The sequence below is a fragment of the Scyliorhinus torazame genome, chromosome 12 (assembly GCF_047496885.1).
Source record: "Scyliorhinus torazame isolate Kashiwa2021f chromosome 12, sScyTor2.1, whole genome shotgun sequence".
Taxonomy (NCBI): Eukaryota; Metazoa; Chordata; class Chondrichthyes; order Carcharhiniformes; family Scyliorhinidae; genus Scyliorhinus; species Scyliorhinus torazame.
The window spans coordinates 163486462-163508955 of record NC_092718.1 but is presented as its reverse complement, the minus strand read 5'-3'; the positions used below and the strand labels follow the sequence as shown (position 1 = coordinate 163508955).

General features: G+C 49.6%; 1 protein-coding gene across 2 annotated transcripts in view; it reads left to right on the top strand.

Moving 5' to 3' along the window:
• Window positions 1-22494, top strand: part of tmem132e (transmembrane protein 132E) — a 951562-nt gene that overhangs the window by 836903 nt on the left and 92165 nt on the right. The window contains exon 8 of one of the 2 annotated variants that reach the window (XM_072469323.1): window positions 4075-4266. The exons of the other annotated variant lie outside the window; for it this stretch is intronic. Coding sequence (XP_072325424.1) covers window positions 4075-4266 — 192 coding nt within the window. The remainder of the gene's footprint in view (window positions 1-4074; window positions 4267-22494) is intronic. 2 annotated transcript variants of the gene reach the window in all.

Genomic DNA, 22494 nt, shown 5'->3' with positions numbered 1-22494 from the left:
CATGGAAAGAACAGTTAAAACATCTGATGGAGTTATTTGATCGACTTCGGGAGGCAGGTTTGGTGATAAACCTTGCCAAAAGTGAATTTGGAAAAGCCCGAATCACTTTCCTGGAGGAGTTTTCGATACCCTCAAGACAAAGGGAAATAATGCGATTTCTTGGCATGAGTGCATTTGATCGAGCATTTGTGCAAAATTTTTGTAGAGTGATTGCACCACTGATGGACTTGCTGAAGAAACGTTGAAAATTTCAATGGACAGCGGACTTTCAACAGGCATTTGCCAGCCTGAAAGTTGTGATAACCAATGCTCCTGTGTTGGAGAATTGCAAGGGACTCTGTGATCAGATTGAACTGAAGTATCTGACTTTAAAGAGAAATGTCGAGGCGTAGAGAAATGGACGGATCATTAAACCTGTTTCCGTGTGTTGTTTTTGAAACGATAAAGTATATTTACTGTGTGCATTTGTTAAAGGATAGTGAAAAGGTGAAAAATGAAACCATCTTGAAGTTGATGGGTTTTTTTTCTTGGGAGGCGGTGTCATGAGAATGTCGCTTTAAGAAATGGTTAGCTGCTCATGTTACTGCAGTGATGTCAGAGTGTGGGTGGAGCTGAGCTCTGGTTCTGCTTTTTAGTTTAACTTTGAGAAAAGCTTGGGTGTGTCTGTCTTTTTGGTTTCATTTTGCAGTGTGTTGCAGCTGAAGTCAGAAAAAGCAGCTGTTCTGTTGATCTTTCTGCCATGAAGGACTATCTCTTGATCATTTGGTGCATTCAGAAATTTAAATGTTTTCAGTATTGAATGTAAACCCTGATGTGCTTCTGTTTAAAGGTTGTTAAGTCTTTTGGATGTTAAAAGGACAGCTTAAAGGATTACTTAGTGTTGTATTCTTTGGGGGTTATCTTTGAATTAATGGTTGATAAGATATTCACTGTTTGTTTTAAAAAGGTTAACTTGAATTAATAGAATAAACATTGTTTTGTTTTAAAAACTACTGTTCCATTTCTGTGTACCACACTTGAAGAGTGGGCAGTGTGCTCCCCATACCACAATCTATTAAAAGTTGTTGGTCAGGTGAATTCCATGACACATTTTGGGATTCTCTAAACCCTGGCCCATAACACAAGTTACATTTGTGCCACACAAGTGCCAGGCAATGACCATCTCTGACAAGAGAGGATCTAACCAGCACCCCTTGACATTCAGTGGCATCACCATCACTGAATCCCCCACAATCCTGGGGGTTACCATTGATCAGAAACTGAATTGGACTAGCCACATTAATATTGTGGCTACCAGGGCAGGTCAAAGGCTAGGAGTCCTACAACAAGTAACACCTACTGACCCCCCAAAGCCTGTTCACCATCTCCAAGGCACAAGTCAGGAGTGTAATGTAATACTCTCCACTTGCCTGGATGAATGCAGCTCCAAGAACACTCAAGAACCTCAACACCATCCAGGACAAAGCAGCCCGCTTGATTGCTCCCCCTTCCACAAACATTCAAACCCTCCACCACAGATGAACAGTGGCAGCCGTGTGTACCATCCCTGCAGTAACTCACCAAGATTCCTTAGACAACACGTTCCAAACCCACAACCACTAAAATCTAGATGGACAAGAGCAGCAGATACCTGGGAACCCCACCACCTGAATGTTCCCCTCCAAGTCACTCACTGTCCTGACTTGGAAATATATCGCCGTTCCTTCACTGTCGCTGGGGCAACATCCTGAAACTCCCTCCCTACCAGCACAGCAGATGTACCTACACCTCAAAGACTGCAGCGGTTCAAGAAGGCAACTCACCACCACCTTCTGAAGGGCAACTGGGAATGGGCAATAAATGCTGGTCTGACCACCAATGGCCACATCCCGTAAATTAATTTTTTTAAACCAGCCAGGACCAGGATAGCGCCGAGGTTGACGCAGGCCAGCATACATACGCCTTTATGTACTTTTGCTTTGGGGGACCTGGTTTGGAACTTAAGTGAAGGTGTTATGTGGCCCCCATGCATCATGTTAGCCAAGACAGGACCACCCTCTTATCGAATGCAGGCACAGGGGCTTGAGTTGAATTGGCAAGTGGATCACATCCATGGGCGCATCCCTGAGACGGCAGATCCAATTGCAGAGGTTCCGGACCGAAACCGCCTCCAGCTCGAGTTACTGCCTCTGCCCCAGCTGCTGCTGTCGGCCCCGCCACACCTGCCGTGGAGAAACCGGATTCAGACATCGAGGACAGGGAGATGTCGGATGAGGTCCCGCTAAGCTCCGATTCCAAGACCGACATGGACATATTTCCACCACCGGTGCCCGACATGTCAACACCCACAGCCACCTTGGTTCCGCTGACCCCGCCCAGGTGCTCTGCACGGAAACACTGCTCCCCGGTTTAGTATATGCCTCCAGATGCAACAAGATCGGCCCTGAAAGGCTGTTCCCAGGCTAAGAAGATGAGGGGTTCCTTGAATCCACCTCCGGACATGGACATACCTCCATACTTATGAGGAGAGGGGTGTTATAACCTTCATGGAGGTCACAGCATCAGGACTAATGGGTGTAGGGAATCCCCTTAACAGGGGATAAGGAGACTTATTTAAAAACTCCGACTTGGGCACAGATCGGAGAGGGAGACCCTTGGGAGTGGAGATTATTGTGTACCGTAAATATATCCGACTTTGTTTTCTACCTGCTTTGTCCATGCGCGCTACTTTGGTGGATTCTACACGTACCCCAACAGATTCATGGTTTCACAGAGGCGAGGGTGGCATTCAGCGGGAAACCTCATTGACAACGCCAGGACAAACAGATCCACCCACTGGCCAATGACAGGCTGCCACTTCCGCCATAAAACACGTAGCGGGTTGTCCAGAAAATCCCACCCAACATTACAGGTCGATATGTTCAGGCTCTGATGAAAGACGATTTCTACACTAAAACTAACCATTTTACAAAAATAAACCATTTTAATGTAAAAATCCAAAGTTTTATGAAAGTACGTATGCCAGCATCACTTTTACTGATTCAACATCAGTTGGTATGGGGCAGCAGAGGTAGCATTGGAAAAAGTGTACACAATTCTAAATTTGCTACCTTCAACTCTGGGCTTGATTCAGCGGACTCAAGTTAAAGTCTGCTGAACAGTGCATTTAGCGGGGTGTTTCTTGGCAGCTGCAACACTGAGAAACACCAGCTATCCAACTGCACTTTGCCGTTTCTTTTGGCCTCGGGGAGTTTCTCCCCACCGAGGCTGCACTTCAGCTCGCCAGCAGGAAATGCTCCTCGCAGATTGGGGTACCATTTTGGAAGGCTGCCTGGATCTTTCCCCCCCCCTCCTCCCTTTCAGGACCACCCAAGCTCTTTTGACCCACCTCACCCTCTACAACCTTGGGAAGGCCCCAGGGAACCCCCCCCCCCCATCACCTCCCCTCTACCTGGCATGATACCCCTGGGCCAGATGCCAGGCAGTGCCAGCCTGGCACCCTCGCAGTGCCAAGATACCCAAATGCCAGGGGAGTGTCAGGGTGCCACCAGGCCCTGTCTCCAACAATCCAGGGGTCTCCAATGGACTGGTCACTCCCCTGAGGTGGTCCACATTTATATAGACCAGTATTAAACGGCTCCCTGGTGAGGTCTCTCAGGCAACGGCGGTGAGTTCCGGGGGCCGGGTGTATCCAGCATCTGGATATTTAAATGAGCCATTTAAGTATTCAGATGTGGATCACGCCCAGTGAAGGCAAGATCTAGATTGCATCTTTTGGAGCGTGCGGAGCCAGATTTGGGGCTCGCACGCAATTCACCTGTTTGTGCCAGGATCCGCGCCGGGCACAACAGGGCTGCTGAATCGTGCACTATGATTATGATTGATTTTGAATCTTCATTTTTGATTGAGAAATCTTTTGCTTAAAAGGTTATTCCATACCAGTTATTCCATACCTTGATCGAGATTGGCCTCTGCTGAATTAGGAGCAGTTATTTAGCTTACCCTCAAGAAATTCCATCCTCTGAGCTATGTTTGAATGTCTATAGTTCAATTGCATCTGCACTACAAAAATGGTTTTCTTTTAAATTCTTTCAGGTAGTCTCCCCACTGATGGAGGTTGTACTGGGGGAAGTGCCACTGATTGTTGCTGATGATAAAGTCACCATCACTGACCTTCGAGCAGAACTTGTTTCTGGTCTGTCATTGAGCCTTGAATCTAATCCTGGAACCAGTCACACCTTCATCGCCAAGACAACAGCCCATCAGCGCCTTCAAACACTCAAACAGGTACCAGGGTGATATTCAGCACAAAAAAACAGCCACTTATGATTGGAAAATTAGTATTTTTTAGTAAAAGTCCATGGCACATTTCCAGAGAAATGGACACTGATGCATGTCGTAATACCTGGACTTTGTGGTCCCCCTGCCTGGCCTTTATTCGATGGAGTGATGGGGGCACGTAAAATATGTTAGGTAGCTAGCTCACCACTGCCCCGACCGAGTCCCAATGGTATAGGAGGGAGGTAGGTAAGGTGCTCACTAACCTGCCTACCCTTAGGCATATTGAGGGCCTGAAGTGACCAATCTTCCCTGCTGTGTTTCTGCTATATTAATAGTCTGCTAGTCAAATGTAAATCTACTGAGATTTGTGAGATTGCACAACTGATGTATTCCATGCATTCTATTTGTACAGGGATTCTATTTGTGCCAATCGATCTAAACAAAGAATGTGCAATGCACAGGTTTAGTAACAGTCAAAAAGACAATTAATATTTGATATAAACAACAGGTGACATCTGTGAAAAAGTGGGTTACCATTCTGTGTTAGCTTCATCCTGTGCAAACAAAAATACTTTACATCGGGACATGAGAAACGAGAGCATAAGTGGCCATTCAGCCCTCAAGCCTGATTCACCATTCAACAAGATCATGGTTGATGTTCTACCTCAGATATACCTTCCCACACTATCCCCAAATTCCCTTTTTCCTTTAATAACATAGTTCTATTGATTTCTGATTTAAATGTACTCAACCACTGAACAGGTAGCATCTCTCTGAGGTAGCAAATTCCTCAGATTCACAATTCTTTGAGTGAAGGAACTTTGCCTTATCTAAGTCTTGAATGGTTGACCCCTTATTCTAAGACTTTCACCTCTAGTTCTAGACTCGCCAGCAAGGACAAACATCTTCACAAGCTATTTAAGAATTCATGTTTCAAAGCTGCAATAGCCTGCATGGGTCTCTGGGGTGGGAATGATTATCTTCTTCGTGATCCTTGTGGAGTACCAGCTCCCTGCCCTCTCTATTACCCTTTGTATAAAAGGTTGGCCAGTAAGGCACTGGCCAGAACAGGAACCTGGTAGGGATCTACTGAGTAGTGTATATATCGTATTGTAAATAAAACTAAGTTTCTTTATTTTACTTGGTGTGGACTCCCTATGTCCTTATTAAAAAGACAATCATCTCTTGTTCTTCTAAATTTTCCTTTATTTCCCTGGAGAATTTGGACCTAGTCCATCAATTGCTCCTTATAGGGCAAAGCCCTCACCCCAGGAATCAGTTTGGAGAACCTTTGTTACACTTCCTCGCGGGGAGTATATCTTTCCTTTGGTAAGGAGATGACAACTGTACAGAATAGTCCAGCTGTGCCCTCAGCTTGATTTCCTAATTACTTGCTGTACCTTTAACAATGGCCAGAATTCTCCGGCTGTTGGGATTGTCTGTTCCTGCCAGCAGCGCACCCCCATCCATGGGTTTCCCTGCAGCTTGGGGTGGCTTGAATGGGAAATCCCATTGACAAGCAGCGGGAGTAGTAAAGCCCACCACCAGCGAACGAACACCGCCGAGAAACACGTGGCTGGCGAATCCAGCCCACTGTTAACTTTCTGTGATTCGAGTATAAGTGCACCCAGATCCTCATGAATACCAAATTTCCTACGATCAAAATTTCAAAATATTCAACTTTTTTTTCTTACTAAAGGCAACACCATCACATTTTCCTGTATCCGGCAAGTTCTTGCTCACTCACCCAACCTATCAAAGTCCACTTACAGAAGTGTTGGGTCCTCATTGTAGCTTTCCTCCCTAACTTTGTATCATCAGAAAACATGGATATAATACATTTGGATTCCTTATCAAAGTCATAGATATAGAATCCCTACAGTGCTGAAGGAGATCCTTCGGCCCATCGTGTCTGCACCGACTCTCTGACAGAGCACCCTATCCACGCCCACTCCCCGTAAGCCTGTAACCCCACCTAATCTTTAAGCACTAAGGGACAATTTGCCATGGCCAATCCACCTAACTTGCACATCTTTGGACTGTGGGAGGAAACAGGAACAACCGGAGGAAACCCACGCAGACGTGGGGAGAAAGTGCAAACTCCGCACAGACAGTTACCCGAGGCCGGAATTGAACCCGGGTCCCTAGCGCTGAGACAGCAGTGCTAACCACTGTGCCAAATTATGAATTGTAAATATCAATTGTAAATATCTGCGGTCCAAGCACTGACCTTTGTAGTTTCCCACTAGTTACATAATGCCAACACCAAAATAATCCTTTGGTTCCTACTTTGGTTCCTCTTTGTTAACAGTGCTCAACTAGCCACAAAAATATTACTCGCAATCCCACCAGCCTTAATTTTTTGAAATATCCTCTTGTACGGCCGCTTAGTGAATGCATATTGAAATGTCAATACACTACATCCGCTGATTATCTTTTATCCATCCTATTTGGTACAACTTTGGTCATTTCCTTATTGCCCATTTTCGTTTCTCCTGTCTCTACCTTTAAGGGATCAATCTTTACTTTCACTGATCTCTTCTTTTTTATATATTGACCAAAGCTTTTAATCTGTTTTTAATATCAAGATAGTTTACTCTCATAGGGGGCAATTTTCAGAAAGAAAGTCAGAGAGAACGGTGGCCCGGGTGGAAAATACGGCGAAAATCATGGCAAAATTCTCCGGTATCGGCACAATGTCCGCCGACCCGCGCCAAAAACGGCGCAAATCAGTCGGGCATCGCGCCGCCCCAAAGGTGCGGAATCCTCTGCATCTTTGGGGGCCGAGCCCCAACCTTGAGGGGCTAGGCCCGTGCCGGACTAATTTCCGCCCCGCCAGCTGGCGGAAAAGGCCTTTGTGCCCCACCAGCTGGCACGGAAATTACATAGCCGGGCGGCGCATGCGTGGGTGCGTTAGCGGCCGCTCACGGCATCCCCGCTCATGCGCTGTGGAGGAAGTCTCTTCCGCCTCCGCATTGGTGGAGACCGTGACGAAGGCAGAAGGAAAAGAGTGCCCCCATGGCACAGGCCCGCCCGCGGATCGGTGGGCCCCGATCGCGGGCCAGGCCACCGTGGGGGCACCCCCCGGGGCCATATCGCCCCACGCCCCCCCAGGACCCCGGAGCCCACCCGCGCCGCCTTGTCCCACCGGTAAGGTAGGTGGTTTAATCCACGCCGGCGGAACAGGCATCCTAGCAGCGGGACTTCGGCCCATGCGGGGGGGGGGGGGGGGTGGCGCCAACAGGCGCGGCGCGATTCCCGCCCCCGCCGAATCTCCGGTGCCGGAGAATTCGGCAACCGGCGGGGGCGGGATTCACGCCAGCCCCCGCCGATTCTCCGACCCGGCGGGGGGTCGGAGAATCTTGCCCCTTGTTTCCCCTCGTTGGTGATGTCACGAGGTGTATGCCCACAAAGGGTGAGAAGCTCATTTAATGTTTTAGCATACATTTTAATGTCATTAGCTAGTCCCCACCATATGATCCCCCCTCACTGAGCATTGAAACCTCGCCGACTTGATGTGACATCAGTGAGATTTACAATAGCAATTTAAAAACATGATTCAGTCGAGGGAACCCCCCCCCCCCCTTGGACACAAAGATAAAAATAGCCTTGAGGTTGTGGGGGGGGGGGGTGGGGGCGGGGGGCGGGGAGGAGAGTGACATGCCTGAGCATTTCCATGGGTGCCAACCAGGCAATGCCAACCTGGCATTGCCAACCTATGCCAGGGGTGGGCCCTCTGGGCAGCCCAATGGGATGGGTTCTTAAGTATTCAGGGAGGGCTGATGTTAGTGAGGGAGGAGAGTGCCACCCAAACCCCAGTGGCTGATTGGGTGCCCTTTAAAGAGACAGCCCCCACATAACTCTGTGCTGCCAAGGTGTACAGGCAACGATCAAACTACCGTGACATGACAGACGTTCAGTGCCGCAGGAGGCTCCGGCTTTCAAGGGGACCTGTGACCAACTTCTGCCAGATAATTGGGCAGGAGTTAGCCTCCACTTATGTGGCTCTGATGGTCACTGTGGCACTAAACATTTCTGCCTCGAGATCATTCTAGGGCACTGTAGATGATCTATGTGGGGTGTCACAGTCAGCTGCACACAGCTGTTTTAAGCTGGTCACTCATGACCTGTTCAGGCGAGTTAGAAGATTCATTAATTTCAGGACAGACCAGGTCAGCCAAGCTGAGCAGGCAAGAGGATTAGCCACCATTTCAGAGTTCCCCCACATCCAGGATGTCATTTATTGCACCCATGTAGCATGAAGGTGTCAGCTGGTCAGCCGGGCGTTTTTGAGATCTGATTGTATGTGACCACAAGACCCAGATTCTGCAAGTGTGCGCACAGTACCTGGGCAGCTCACACAATACATATATTCTTCGCCACTTGCAGATTCCCAGGCTCCTCGCTGCTGCATCTCACCTCGATGGGTGCTTGATTGGTGATAAGGGGTACCCAGTGACAAGGTGGCGGATGACACCTTGGACGCCTGACAACAGCTAAAGAGAATTACAACCACCACAAGGGTGGTGGTGGAGCGGACCATTGGGCTGCTGAAGATACGGTTTAGATGCCTCGACCAATCCGGGGCACCTTGCAGTACCGCCTGAGCGAGTGTCGCTCAGAGTAGTTGTCTGCTGTCCTCGGAATCTTGCTCTCTCCAGGTGGGAACCTCCTGAACTGGAGCACTTGGGTGCTGCAATACATGTTTCAGATGTGGACACCGACAAGGACTCTGATGCTGATGTCAGACAGCCAGTGGGCGAGGACGACAAGGAAGCAATTAGGAATCTTCAGGGTGCAGGGACACCTGGGATGCCCTGATTCAGCAGTTCTTCAAATAGCCTGATATGCCCTGCCTTTCTGCTTTACCAATGGACGCCACCATCATCCCAAACACATAACACTCATCTGTTTTATGGGTTCATTCCGTTCCAAATAAAATTTGACATCCCGGCCATCTCTGGACAAGCAATGATGAGGTTGACACCAATGCAGCACATAGGACATTTCTGGATTGGGTGCAGTAAGTTATTTATGGTGAGAAAATTAACATGAAACAAATCAAAGCAAATCCATCCGGATCATTAACATAGTTCTCAAAACGAAAAGAAAACGGTAACACCCAGTGTGACGAGTGTGTCTTGAGCTTACATTTGGGGGTGCTACATCACCCCCCCTCCCCCATTTGCAGGGAACATCGGCGGTCATGTGATCTCCCCGACCAAGGCCTCAGCAAACCACGGCAGCCATGTGACGCCCGGCCTATCAGGGCAAAGCAGGCGCGATTCCAGCAGGCTACGGGCCTTTAAAATCTACAGAATAGATCCAGTTTAGGAGAAGAGTAGGAGTCACTGGCTGGTATTGTAATGTTCCTTTATACTTCCTGACAGTAGTTTTTGCCTCTAAATAAACTGTCTGTTGATGTTATCTGCTGATGGTCGCCTAGAATTTCTGTTATTACACTCCCTGTCGCTGACAGTGGCTTTTGAGGCGGGTTGACGTTCTTGTTGCCCTGTTGGTGCAGATAACCTTGGCAGTCATCCTCTAGGATGAGAGAGTTCACTCAGCAAAATTGCCCGGCAATCCTCAGTTGCCACGGGCTCGGAGGATGGAGCAGCGACTGGCAGAGACGGAGGAGCTGCTGCACTTGTCTGGGGCTCCATGAGAAGAGTCCACAGAGACGACAGCCACCTTGTCACCCATTCTGAAGTGAGTCCTCCCCTCCCTGCTCACCAATGAAGGACAAGCATTGGTGACACTGGTTGGCGCCTCTTTCTCCCAGTGCCTGTGTGAGGGCTTGCAGGTTCGAACGCAACACCAGTAACACGTCATTGCACTTCTGGAACAGCTTCTCCAGAGAGTCGCCATTTTTCCAATGTGTACTCAGAGCTCTGGGCTAACGCAGCGCTCATGCTCCGCAAGGACTTCTCTATGATCGGCACCATGGCACGCAAACCCTCAAGGATCTCCACCAGATCTCCCTGTGCAGCCCGCTAGACATCCAGCATTTGCTGCCTTATGGACAATGCCAGAGACTCATCATCTTCTGAGGACTCAGCAGGACATTTATCTCCAGCAGTCCTCCAACTGCGGATACACCGGGCACTCCTACCTCCACCAGCTCTCCCAATGAGTGTGATGTGTCCTGACTGCTATGTCCTAACAACTCATCCAACATAGCCACGGCCATCACCATGCCAATATTTACATTGGTGTTCAGTGCTGAGAAATGGTGTGCCATACGTGCATCCCTCAATTTCTCGAGTGTCAAGGGAGGGTCAACGGCCTCTTGGCTGACTCTGATGGATGGTTCATCTAAGGGATGAAAACAAAGGGTAAGATACATGACTCATATCTCACAGATTAAATTCTAAGCACATGCTTGGTCTCACAATTGGTCTCAGTTGTATTGAGGTGTCTCAGTAACCAATGCATAAATAAAGCCGGCCTAATGGAGAAAACGCTCATTCATCGCTTTCAGCTTCATTCTGACATGCTTCAGTCCAGTGGACTCTTAACTTTATCAGACATGCCAGCAACTCCACGACTTGATGATCTTCCTCTTCAGTTTCTGTTGAGCTCCAAGATTCCAGCTCATGGCTGGTGATAATCGGCAGGTTTGGCACCCCATCACCAGTGGCGGATCGCTCCCGATTGTTGTGAGTTTGTTTCCCCTGCACATAGGCTCAGGGCTCCATTAAGTGCTGAAACCTTCACCTCCAACACCATACAATGCTGCCCTGCTCTCAACATGAAAACATTATCACCCCTTTGGACCTGTATTTTTGATGGACCATAGACTGATGATTCAACTCTCCAACCTTGAGACGCACTGGCATATGTGTGCCCTGAGATTTCTTGAAACTCTCACACTTGTTCGCAACCATGGATGGCTACCTTCCACAGTGCCCCATTCTGCACAGTGCCAATACATTACTCACCCGTGCCAAGCGCAGGAAGTCATTGAATCTTTACCAGTACTGGATTCTGGTTTGCCGGGCAAGGTCAGGGCCACAAATCTCCACTGCCATCTATTTCCATAACTTCTTGGTGAGGTGGGCGGTCTCCTCCTTCCATCTCTTAGCATCAGGATGTCCCTCCTTTCTGTTGCTGCTCCCATCTGGGTTCTGAAGCAATCATCAGGGAAACGGGACACCACTTTCAAAGTTTGCAGTGAGTTGCTATTGGACATGGCGCCCATTGTGCACCTGTCCCCGTCAGCCCTGCACACCATTGCGGACACAATTTGCACTGGCTGTCACATAAGCATATTGTGAGATTTTATTGGAGTCAGGCAGGACCAGGTTTAGTGGCTGCTTCCCACCGATCACGCATGGCAAGTGTGAAATTCTACCCTATGTTTTGCTCTGCATTTACTGTCACTCAATCCTTCTGTTCTTAATCGCATTTGTGGACATGTTGAATATTAGGCTCATGAAGTAGCTGAGGAAGACGTGTGCATAGGATGTACTATCGTGAGTGCAGCTGGAGGCTTTCCCGCAGTCGGGTGAGGGGTGGCTCTGTAATTACGGAGAAAGCAATACACATCTTGCTCTCAACTGTAACTGTACATATCATTTTTTGCAAGTATGCATAAATCTCTTATTATCTCCATTAGCACTTGGCCAACAGGATATGATTTTCCATTGAGTGAAACTTAGATAATTTGCAAATTTACTACCACTTTAAATGGTAGTCCTTCGTCACTTCTCATCAACTGAAGGATTCCAAACAAGATGAAAATCTGGTCAAGCTCTGGGATGACTATTTTCGTTGAAGTAGACGTAATTATTTTCAATACATTACGTAACTCTCCTCCATTCCATCTGCTAATTCCATTAAATCATACCCCCAAATTATCGATCTCTGATTTAAGAGAAATAGATCCTTCTCATCCACTCTGTTGTTCCCTCATACACCTAAATTAAATCTCCCCTCAGCCTCTTCTGTTCCAAACAATCCCAGCCTAACAAATCATTCCTCAAAATTAAAATTCTCCATTCTCAACTGCATCCTCATCAATTTCTTCTCTCTCCTACTAACTGATTACTGCAATTTGTAACAATCCCAGTCGGTGTTGCAACTGATTGGAAATGTCCCAGAATGGAACTCTGGCTCAAATGACTGTGGGCTGCATTCTCCGTCGGCGGGATCCTCTGTTTTACCAGCAGCGTGCTCACGCCTGTGGGTTTTCTGACGGCGTGGGAGTACCCACAATGAGAAATCCCATTGGTTGGCTGCGGGATGGAGGATCCCACTGCTGGAGGGGGTGCACCGCACCAGAAAACGGGTGTGGTGGGACAGAGCATCCCACCCTGTAATTTTTACCTTTTTTCTCAGAAAATGTGGATGAACAGAGTCGCAGACCAATTAACTTTTAACAACAAAACAAAATTTATTAAACATGAAAAGTTTGACTGGAATGTGATACTCCTTCACTCCCACTTATCTTCACAAATGTACATAGATTTTAAGGATAACACAACCCCCCCACCGCCACCCCCCCGCCCTCAGATGACTGTTACACTGTGAGCGAACTGACCTCACTGAACTCCGGCTTCCACCTGATTATTTCCAAACTGCACTCTCAAAAACACATGCCTTAGAATCTTTTTTCAAACAATGCTTTCCCTCAGCTATTTTCAATCTTTGGTTTTACCAATTCCCCTTTCAATGTTCCTTTGTCTTGAACAGTTACGCATTCAAGGTTTTCACACAGTCACTTAGGTACTCAGTCCCTTACTGAATATTATGGCCGGAATTCACCATTTTGAAGGCCCAGTGGATCAGAGAGTCACAGGCGCTTGGAGAATCTGGGGCGAAATTCTCCAGAAACGGCGCGTTGTCCGGCGACTGGCGCCCAAAACGGCACAAATCAGTCAGGCATCGCGCCGCCCCAAAGGTGCGGAATGCTCCGCATCTTCGGGGGCCGAGCCCCAACCTTAAGGGGCTAGGCCCGCACCGGACGAATTTCCGCCCCGCCAGCTGGCGGAAAAGACCTTTGGTGCCCGGCCAGCTGGCGCGGAAATGACATCTCCGGGCAGCGCATGCGCGGGAGCGTCAGCGGCTGCTGACTGCATTCCCGCGCATGCGCAGTGGAGGGAGTCTCTTCCACCTCCGCCATGGTGGAGACCGTGGCGAAGGCGGAAGGGAAAGAGTGCCCCCATGGCCAGGCCCGCCCGCGGATCGGTGGGCCCCGATCGCGGGCCAGGCCACCGTGGGGGCACCCCCCCGGGGCCAGATTGCCCCGCGCCCCCCCCAGGACCCCGGAGCCCGCCCGCGCCGCCTTGTCCCGCCGGTAAGGTAGGTGTAATCTACGCCGGTGGTTCAGGTATTTTAGCGGCGGGACTTCGGCCCATCCGGGTCGGAGAATCGCGGGGGGGTCCCGCCAACCGCGCGGCGCGATTCCCGCCCCCGTCGTATCTCCGGTGGTGGAGAATTCGGCAACCGGCGGGGGCGGGATTCACGCCAGCCCCCGCCGATTCTCCGACCCGGCGGGGGGTCGGAGAATCTCGCCCCTGGTGCCCGGCATGGTCCAATGACGTGGGGAGTGAACCTCGATGTCGCCACCAGGGGGGGACCGGAGCATCGGAATGGGCTTGGCGCTAATCCCGTTTCTTGGCCGGCGCTGGATTCTCCGCTGTATTGGGAACTCCACTACCAACAGCGAGCGGCAGAGAATCCAGCCCAATTGCTCAGAAGATTGGGAATAAGGACATCAACCTGGCGATTGCTTCAGATGTCTGGCTTTTCTCCAGCCACTTTCACCCAATATGTCCTTCCAGGCCTGACTTTAACTTTAATGAATAGGGGCACTTCTGGTGATAAGGATCTGCAGAGCGGATGCACAAAAGGTGGCTCTCATCCTGGAAACTCGAAATTAGGCACTTCTAACCCATAGTAACCTGCAGAACACTGGAAAAAAACTCACCCTCCTCCATCATCACCACAAGAAAAGAAACATGCCTAGCAACAACAATCCAAGGAGCCGAAGAGACATCAGTGGCAGTAAAAGCCAGGAGAAAGATTGAGACAATGGCGAACACGCAGGTGAACGAAGTCCAACCACACCCGAACGGGATGGACCATCAGAAGATATGTCGGGCTACGTCCCGATGAATGAATGGAAGGAATTCCTAACACAGGAACTCCAAAGCTCAAGGAGGCAATCAAACTTGAAATGACAGCAATGGTGAGAGTGGCGGTAGCGGAGGCGCTGGTCACCTTGCAAGCAGTAATAGAAAAGACGGAACGGCGTCTATAGACAATCAGACAACTGGGGAAGGGCTCGACCGACCAGAGTGACCGGATCACCTCACCGGAGACGGAGATGGCAAGGTTGGTGGTGATGTAAGGGACACTAAGGGGGAAGGTCAAGGACCAAGAAAATCGATCGCGCCGCCAAAGCCTCCGCATTGTGGCCCACGGGAGGACACCGAGGATAGAAACCCTACGGTGTACATGACCCAGATGCTGGGCAAACTGATTGGAGGGGAAGGCTTCCCCAAACCTGCCGAAGTGGACAGAGCCCACAGGTCACTCCGGCCAAAGCCCAAGGCTGGGAAGCAGCCAAAGGCCATCATTGCGAAATATACCAGTATCAAGAACAGGTAAAGATCCTGAACTAGGCCAGACCTATAAGTCCAGTAAATGGAAGGGACACTCGATCCGGGTATACCAGGACATTGGGGCAGTCCTGGCCAAGCGCCAGGCGGAATTTAACAAATCCAAGACGGTCTTTTATAAGAACAGTGTGCAGTTGAGAATGCTGTACCCCGCCAAGCTCTAGGTGACTTTCCAGGTCAGGGGGTACAATTTTACCAGACCGTTTGAAGCAGATTAATTCTGATGGTGAGTCCCAGAAAGGAGGGCGTGGGAGCAGTTGGACGAAGGAGGGGGTAAGGAGAAGGAAAGGAGGGAAGTGGCACGCAACAGTCAGGGGAGAGGTATAGATCGATCCTGGGGGAGAGGGGGTGCCACCACAGCAGCAGATGAGCTTGCACAAGAAAGTACGAGCAAGGGGAGGGACTTGGCACATCTCCCAATGGGGAGAGGGTGTCTAGCGACAGGGGGAGAGAATACTTTAGATGGGGGGTAAACAGAGGGGAAAAGGCTGGGGGAGGGGTTGAACTAGTAGGGATGAGGGGTGGGGGAGACAGACCTAGGAGGAAATCCGAGGGATGGTGGGAGAAGAGTAACAGGTGAGCTCCAAAGATCGCAAATGGCGGCAAGGAAAACAAAGGCATCGCAAACAGCCACTTTGGAGGGCCCTCAAACAAAGGGAATGTGGATGTGCACATCCACATGGCGTACACAATGATGGTGCCATCATAGATGACCCTGGACAAAGGGAAACCCTGGAGCGCAGGGGCACAGCCATCGGTGACTACGGTCATCGTGGATGGCCCCTTAACAAAGGGAAACCCCGGAATGCAGGACACGGTGCTCCTGGCCGATGAGGCATTCTGCAAACGATATCAGTGGCCATAAACGGGTACGTCACCAATAAGCAAAGGAAACAATGATATTACTGTGGAAGCATTTGGTATCACAACAATTTTGGCCCACGTGTGATTGTGATTTGTTGATGGACTGCCTCCATGAGGGCGTTGTGCACAGCCTGTCTCCAAGCTCAAATCCACGTAGTGCGGAGCGTGGTTGGAGATTATGATTGCAGAGTACTCTGCTCTTACTACGCCTGGAAGCACCACTTTCCCCACTACAAAGAAGTCGATCCTAGTATATATCCTGTGTACCTGGGAGAAGATGGAGAACTCCTTCTGCACTGGGTGTGAGCCTCCATGGGTCCAGTGCCCCTATCTGTTCCATGAACATGCCTAGTTTTGTCACCATGTTTGACATTTTCCCCAACTTGGGGTTTGATTTGTCTGTCCGTGGGTCCTGTACACAGTTAAAGTCCCCCCGCCCCCCCCCCCCCCCACCCCACTCCCCGTCCATGTTGAGTGTGTGTGTCTATGTGGGGGATTTCCGTCATGGTTTTCTTCCTGAATTCCAGTTGGAACATTCTTACAAGGACCACTGGTGCCCCTTCCAAGACACCACTAACCATGATGTACCATCCCCCTTGGTCCAAAGCCATCCTCATCGCTGTAAATGCTGTCCTTTTATTGAGCAGTATGGCCATGCCCCCCTAGTCCTCGTCCCTCGTCCCCTAGCATGAATGGTACATCTGTCCCACCCAGCTTTTTCTTCCCCGCAGTCGGTCCTTCTCCCTCCGGTGGGTCTCCTGGAGGTAAACCATGTCGGCTTTCATATCTTTCAGGTGAGCGAAGATTCTGGATCTTTTCACTGAGCTGTTAAGTCCCCTGACCTTTCAAGTGACTGTCCCTCCCTCCTGCGGGATCAAGCATTCTTACCTGTGGATGCGCCCCTCTACTCCAAGGAGGTCCCACCCTCCAAGTTCTGGGAGGCGCTGAAGGCGATGATAAGGGGGGAAATTATTGCGTACAAGGCACGCAAAGATAGGAAGGAGAGATAAGCTCGGCAAGAGCTGGTCGACTCCATGCTGGAGGTGGACTGTCAATACTTCTCATCCCCAACTATAGAGCTATTGGCGGAGAGGAAGAAACTACAAATAGACTTTGACCTGCTCTCCACTGGGAGAGTAGTGAACCAGCCCCGCCAGACATTGGGGACCTTCTACAAACATGGAGACCAGCTCACCAGCTGAGAAACCAGGCAGCCATGAGGGAAATAGCTCATGTCAAAGACAGAATCATAGAATTTACAGTACAGAAGGAGGCCATTCAGCCCATCGAATCTGCACCGGCCCTTGGAAAAAGTACCCCACTTAATCCCACACCTCCACCCAATCTCCGTAACCCAGTAACGCCCTCTAACCTTTTTTTGGCCACGATGGGCAATTTAGCACGGCCAATCCACCTAACCTGCACATCTTTGGACTGTGGGAGGAAACCGGAGAGCACCTGGAGGAAACGCACGCAGACATGTGGAGAACATACAGACTCCGCACAGATAGTGACCCAAGATGGGAATCAAACCTGGGATCCTGGAGCTGTGAAGCAACAGTGCTAACCACTATGCTACCGTGCCACAGGCTAGTCGCCAGCCGGAAAGGGTTGTACACCTCTGAGCCCCCCAAAGGGGTACTCTGGGATGAAGCAATTCCTCGACGGTCTGGACATGCTGGCTGTAAGGGAAGAGAAGAGATGTGGCCTGGAAGCACCATTAGTACTGGGGGAAATCATGGAGAGTATCAACTCCATACTGGCGGGGAAAGCCCCGGGGCCAGTTGGATTTCTGGCAAACCTCTACAAACAGTTTGTGCCATCATGGCCTTGCACCTGCGGAGATGTTCGCAGACTCACTAATTAGGGGCACCCTGCCACCGACAGTGGCACAAACCTCAATATCATTGATACCCTAAAAGGACAAAGTCCCGATCGAATGCGGGTCCTACAGGCCCATCTCACTGCTCAACGCAGATGCAAAGATCCTGGCAAAGCAGCTGGAGAACTTTGTGCCAGTGGTAGTCGCAGAGGACCAGACGGGCTTTGTCCAGGGCAGGCAGCTAACATCGAACATCAGGCACGTGCTGAACGTGACAATGACCCCATACGGTGAGAGAACACCAGAAGTGACCATCTCCCTGACCTTCTACAGAGTTGAGTGGAAGTACCTCATAGAGATACTGGAGCAGTTTGGATTCGGACCAGGGTTCACCTCCTGGGTGAAAGTACTGTACAGTGCTCCCATGGCGAGTGTACGGACAAACACCACCAGCTCTGAATACTTCCAGCTGCACAGAGGCATGATGCATGGAAGCCCAGTGTCCCCCTGCTGTTTGCGCTGGCAACCGAGCCACTAGCGATCGCCCTCAGAATGGTGGAGAGGTATCCAAAGGGGGGACAGAGAGCATAGAGTTTCACTTTAAGTAGATGATTTGCTCCTCTACATCCCGAAGCCCCGGGTCAGCATGGAAAGGATAATGAAACCCCGAAAGGCGTACGGAGCCTTCTCAGGTTACAAACCTAACCTAAGCAAACGTAAGTGAAAGAGCTGGAGGGACTGCCGTTCAAACAAGCCGAGACCAAATTTCACTATCTGGGGATCCAAATAGCCCACGACTGGACACAGATCCACAAATGGAACCTGACGAGTCTGGTGGAGAAGTCAAAAGGGACCTGCAAAGATGGGGCCCTCTCCCACTCTCCCTTGCAGGGAGAATACAGACGATCAAAATGAAAGTACTGTCTAGGTTCCTCTTCCTGTTCAGATCCCTCCTGATCTACGTCATCAAGCCCTTTTTCAACATGATAGACAAACTAATTATGGCGTTTTTGTGTGGTGGAAAACCCAAGGATCCAAAAAAAAGTCCTTCAAAGGAAGTTAATCATGGGAGGCCTGGCCCTCCCAAACCTACAGTTCTACCACTGAACGGCCACAGCAGAAAGAGTGAGGGGATGATGATGGAACCGGGAATAGAATGTGTAATGATACGTATAATCACTATACAAGGAGCATCACAGGATGGGTGAAGATGGAGGAGAGTTCCTGCATAGTGACATCCCTCCGAGCCCTAGTCACCACTGCAATTCCATCCCCCCCCCCCAACCACCCTCCACCTCCCCGACCAAACACTCAAGAAGCCCAGTGATAGTAGACGCTCTGCACGTGGTATCAAATGAGGCAACACTTTGGCCTAAACAAAATATTCACCATGGCCCCCATCTGCAACAACCACTGGTTTACTCCTGCAATAATGGATGCCATCTCCAAAAGTGGAGACAGGACGAGGGGACACTGACAATTAGGAACATGTGCACGGACGACAGAGAAGTGACTCTGGGGGAACTTGCGTAGAGGTTCCAGTTGCCAAAAGGAAATGAGCTGAGACATTAGCCGCCTTTAAGACTTATCTGGATAGGCACATGAACAGACAAGGTATAGAAGGATGCAGGTGGTTGGTCTAGATAGGACACGGGAGGGCCGAAGGGTCTCTTCCTGTGCTGTATTGTTCTTCTAAGACACATACAGGTCAAAAAACTTCCTCCATAAGGAAACAACGACATACCCACAGCTACCAGGACATTCATTAGTGAAGAACTGCTGGACGCGGGTGGCCGAGGGAAGGGAAACTGTGGGGACCTGTATGGGGGACTGTCGGAGAAGGTACGTGCTCCCCCCCCCCCCCCCCCCCCCTCCGGCCAAGACGTGGGAAAAATTGGAGGAGAAACTGGGCGTAGAAATAGGGGGAAGACTCTGGATAGAAGCACTGCATACGGCAAACGCCACCTCCACACGCGCAGGGCTCAGCATCACGCAGCTAAAGGTGATACACAGAGTGCACCTAACCAGAACCCGAATGAGTAGGCTCTTTCCAGAGGTGGAGGACAAATGTGAATGGTGCCAGGGAGGCCTGGCCAATTACACCTACATGTTCTGGGCATGCCCAGACTTGCAGGGTAGTGGACAAACTTTTTTGAGGCAATGTCCAGGGCTTTTGGAAGTAAGGGTGGAGTCATGGCCAAAAGTGGCAGTCTTCAGAGTCTCAGATCAGCCAGAACTCATCATTGGGAGGGGGCCTGGTTCCCTCGCCTTTGCCTCCCTGATCCCCGCAGGCAGAATCATGCTAGGCAACACTACCCAAGGCTGCAGACTGGCTGGTCGATCTGGTGGAATTCCTCAAACTGGAGAAAATAAAATGTTGTCATTCAAAGGTCAGGGGCGTCATTCTCCGCCGGCGGGAGTCTCCGTTTTGCCGGCGCCCGGGGGTTTCCCGACGGCGTGGGGCTGCCCCACAATGGGAAACCCCATTGACCGGCCGGTGTTACGGAGACTCCCGCCGGCCGGTCGGGGCAGAAATGTGGCGGGGCGGGTAGGAGAATTTCGCCCCAGAAGAGGGCTTTCACAGGACATGGAAGCCGTTCACTAACTTGTTCCAAGATCTGTTCGTAGCCAGCAACCAACAGAGGGAGGGGGGGGGGGGGGGGGGGGGTGGAGAGACACAAGCAAATCATGGAATAAAGGCGGAAAGGAAAGGCTTGTGTTTACTTTTCACATTGTAAACTCTGTAAGCACAATACAGACATGTTGAACTGAAACCAGAAAAAACCATACCTTTGTTTAAATCCATATTTTATTTCTAATATCCAACAATACAAACATAGATTATTTACAACTGCCTCTGTGTCCTGACAAATTATATACAGTTGAGTTTCTGATTTTTACCTTGCTCCATGCTTTCTTTTACTTCAATCTTCTGGAAACTTTTCTTTCTCCAGTTTCTAGAACTATCTGTCCTTTATCTCCTGAACTTGCTTGCATTCTTGCCCATTACTCCATGGTATGCCTTTTCTTCTAGCAAAGCTGAGAGAGATGTTCCTCTCACACTTTGGGCAGCACGGTAGTATGGTGGATAGCACAATTGCTTCACAGCTCCAGGGTCCCAGGTTCGATTCCGGCTTGGGTCACTGTCTGTGCGGAGTCAGCACATCCTCCCTGTGTGTGCGTGGGTTTCCTCCGGGTGCTCCGGTTTCCTCCCACAGTCCAAAGATGTGCAGGTTAGGTGGATTGGCCATGATAAATTTCCCTTAGTGTCCAAAATTGCCCTTAGTGTTGGGTGGGGTTACTGGGTTATGGGGATAGGGTGGAGGTGTTGACCTTGGGTAGGGTGCTCTTTCCAAGAGCCGGTGCAGACTCGATGGGCCGAATGGCCTCCTTCTGCACTGTAAATTCTATCTATCTATCTATCTATGTCCTAGTTCTGACTGCTATAGGTTTTGTTTAAAATTAAACTCAAGAAACCTTCCTAATCTAAAAAGAAGCCCTAGTTGCTCAGTAACATTTCATTCTTTCTCCAAGCTCGTGTTTACTTTTCACATTGTAAACTTTGTAAGCACAACACAGACATGTTGAAAGTGAAACCAAAAAAACCCATCCATGCATATATTATTTCTAATATCCAACAATCCAAACATAGATTACTTACAACTGCCTCTACTTCTTAACAAACTAAACACAGTTGAGTTTCTGACTTTTACTTTGCTCTATACTTTCTGCTTTTTACACTCCTGTTCACTGACTTAAAAAATCGGAATAATTTTAAGTAACATATGATTGGCTGTCTTAATTTAACACTAAATGAAAATGTCACGTATCAGACTATAAATGTGCAAATGAAATGAAAATCGCTTATTGGCACAAGTAGGCTTCAAATGAAGTTACTGTGAAAAGCTTCTAGTCGCCACATTCCGGCGCCTGTTTGGGGAGGCTGGTACCGGAATTGAACCATGCTGCTGGCCTGCCTTGGTCTGCTTTAAAAGCCAGCGATTTAGCCCTGTGCTAAACCAGCCCCCCAAATTTATGTCTATGTAACTTTTTAAAGTGCCGAAATGTGGAATAATCCAAAAAGTAATCTGTCATTAGTCTGAAGGTGACATTCCTAAATGAGACAGCCTTGACCAAGTGACTGAGGGTACGAGCCAAAATTTGCCGTCTTAATAGCAGAAAATGCTGAGATGTTTATTGCTATTGGAAGTTGGCAGGAAGCTACAACTGCCTTCTGGGCTGAATGTGCAGAGGCTGAAGTTGTGTCCTTTCCCACGTCTCTCGATCAGTATCAGCTTGTTCAGGTCTAACAGCAGCAACAACTGTTTTTCTAACTTCAAATATTAATGAAGCTCAAAGTAAAAGTAGAAAATTGCAACACATGCAAATTCCTTCAGGATCAGGTCATGTCAGGAGCCAAAGGCGGTTGAGGAGGGCCTGGCTCTGGATGCACAATGCCTGGATCCTGGACTGATCCTCATGATATTGGTATTCTCCAAGCCCAAGGAGCATCAGACTGACCTACTGCCAGGGCTCAGTGACCATCAAGCTGCGCTCCATCTCTCATCCTGCAACATGATTAACTCAACCATGACAAAAAGGATAAGCGATCAATGGAAGAATGAGGATTCATTCCGGTGGCGGCGATGTGCTGAGCGGACGCACATCAGGTGGCTCTCCTCCTAAACGAACCTAGCAGAGGCAATTTATCGGGAATTTCAGCTTAAAAAGCCCACCAAAACCCAGCCAAAGGCGCAAGGCACACAAAAGGATTATGGTTGGAAAAAATAACAACTTGAAGGGAAGGCGAGATGTAGGGAACAGCAACGAGGGAAAAGCGCATGAGCAGCGGACACGCAGGCAGGCTGCCCCACGAGACGGGGCGGAGATTCAGGCGAAGCTGGAAGAGGAAAGCTGGCGGAT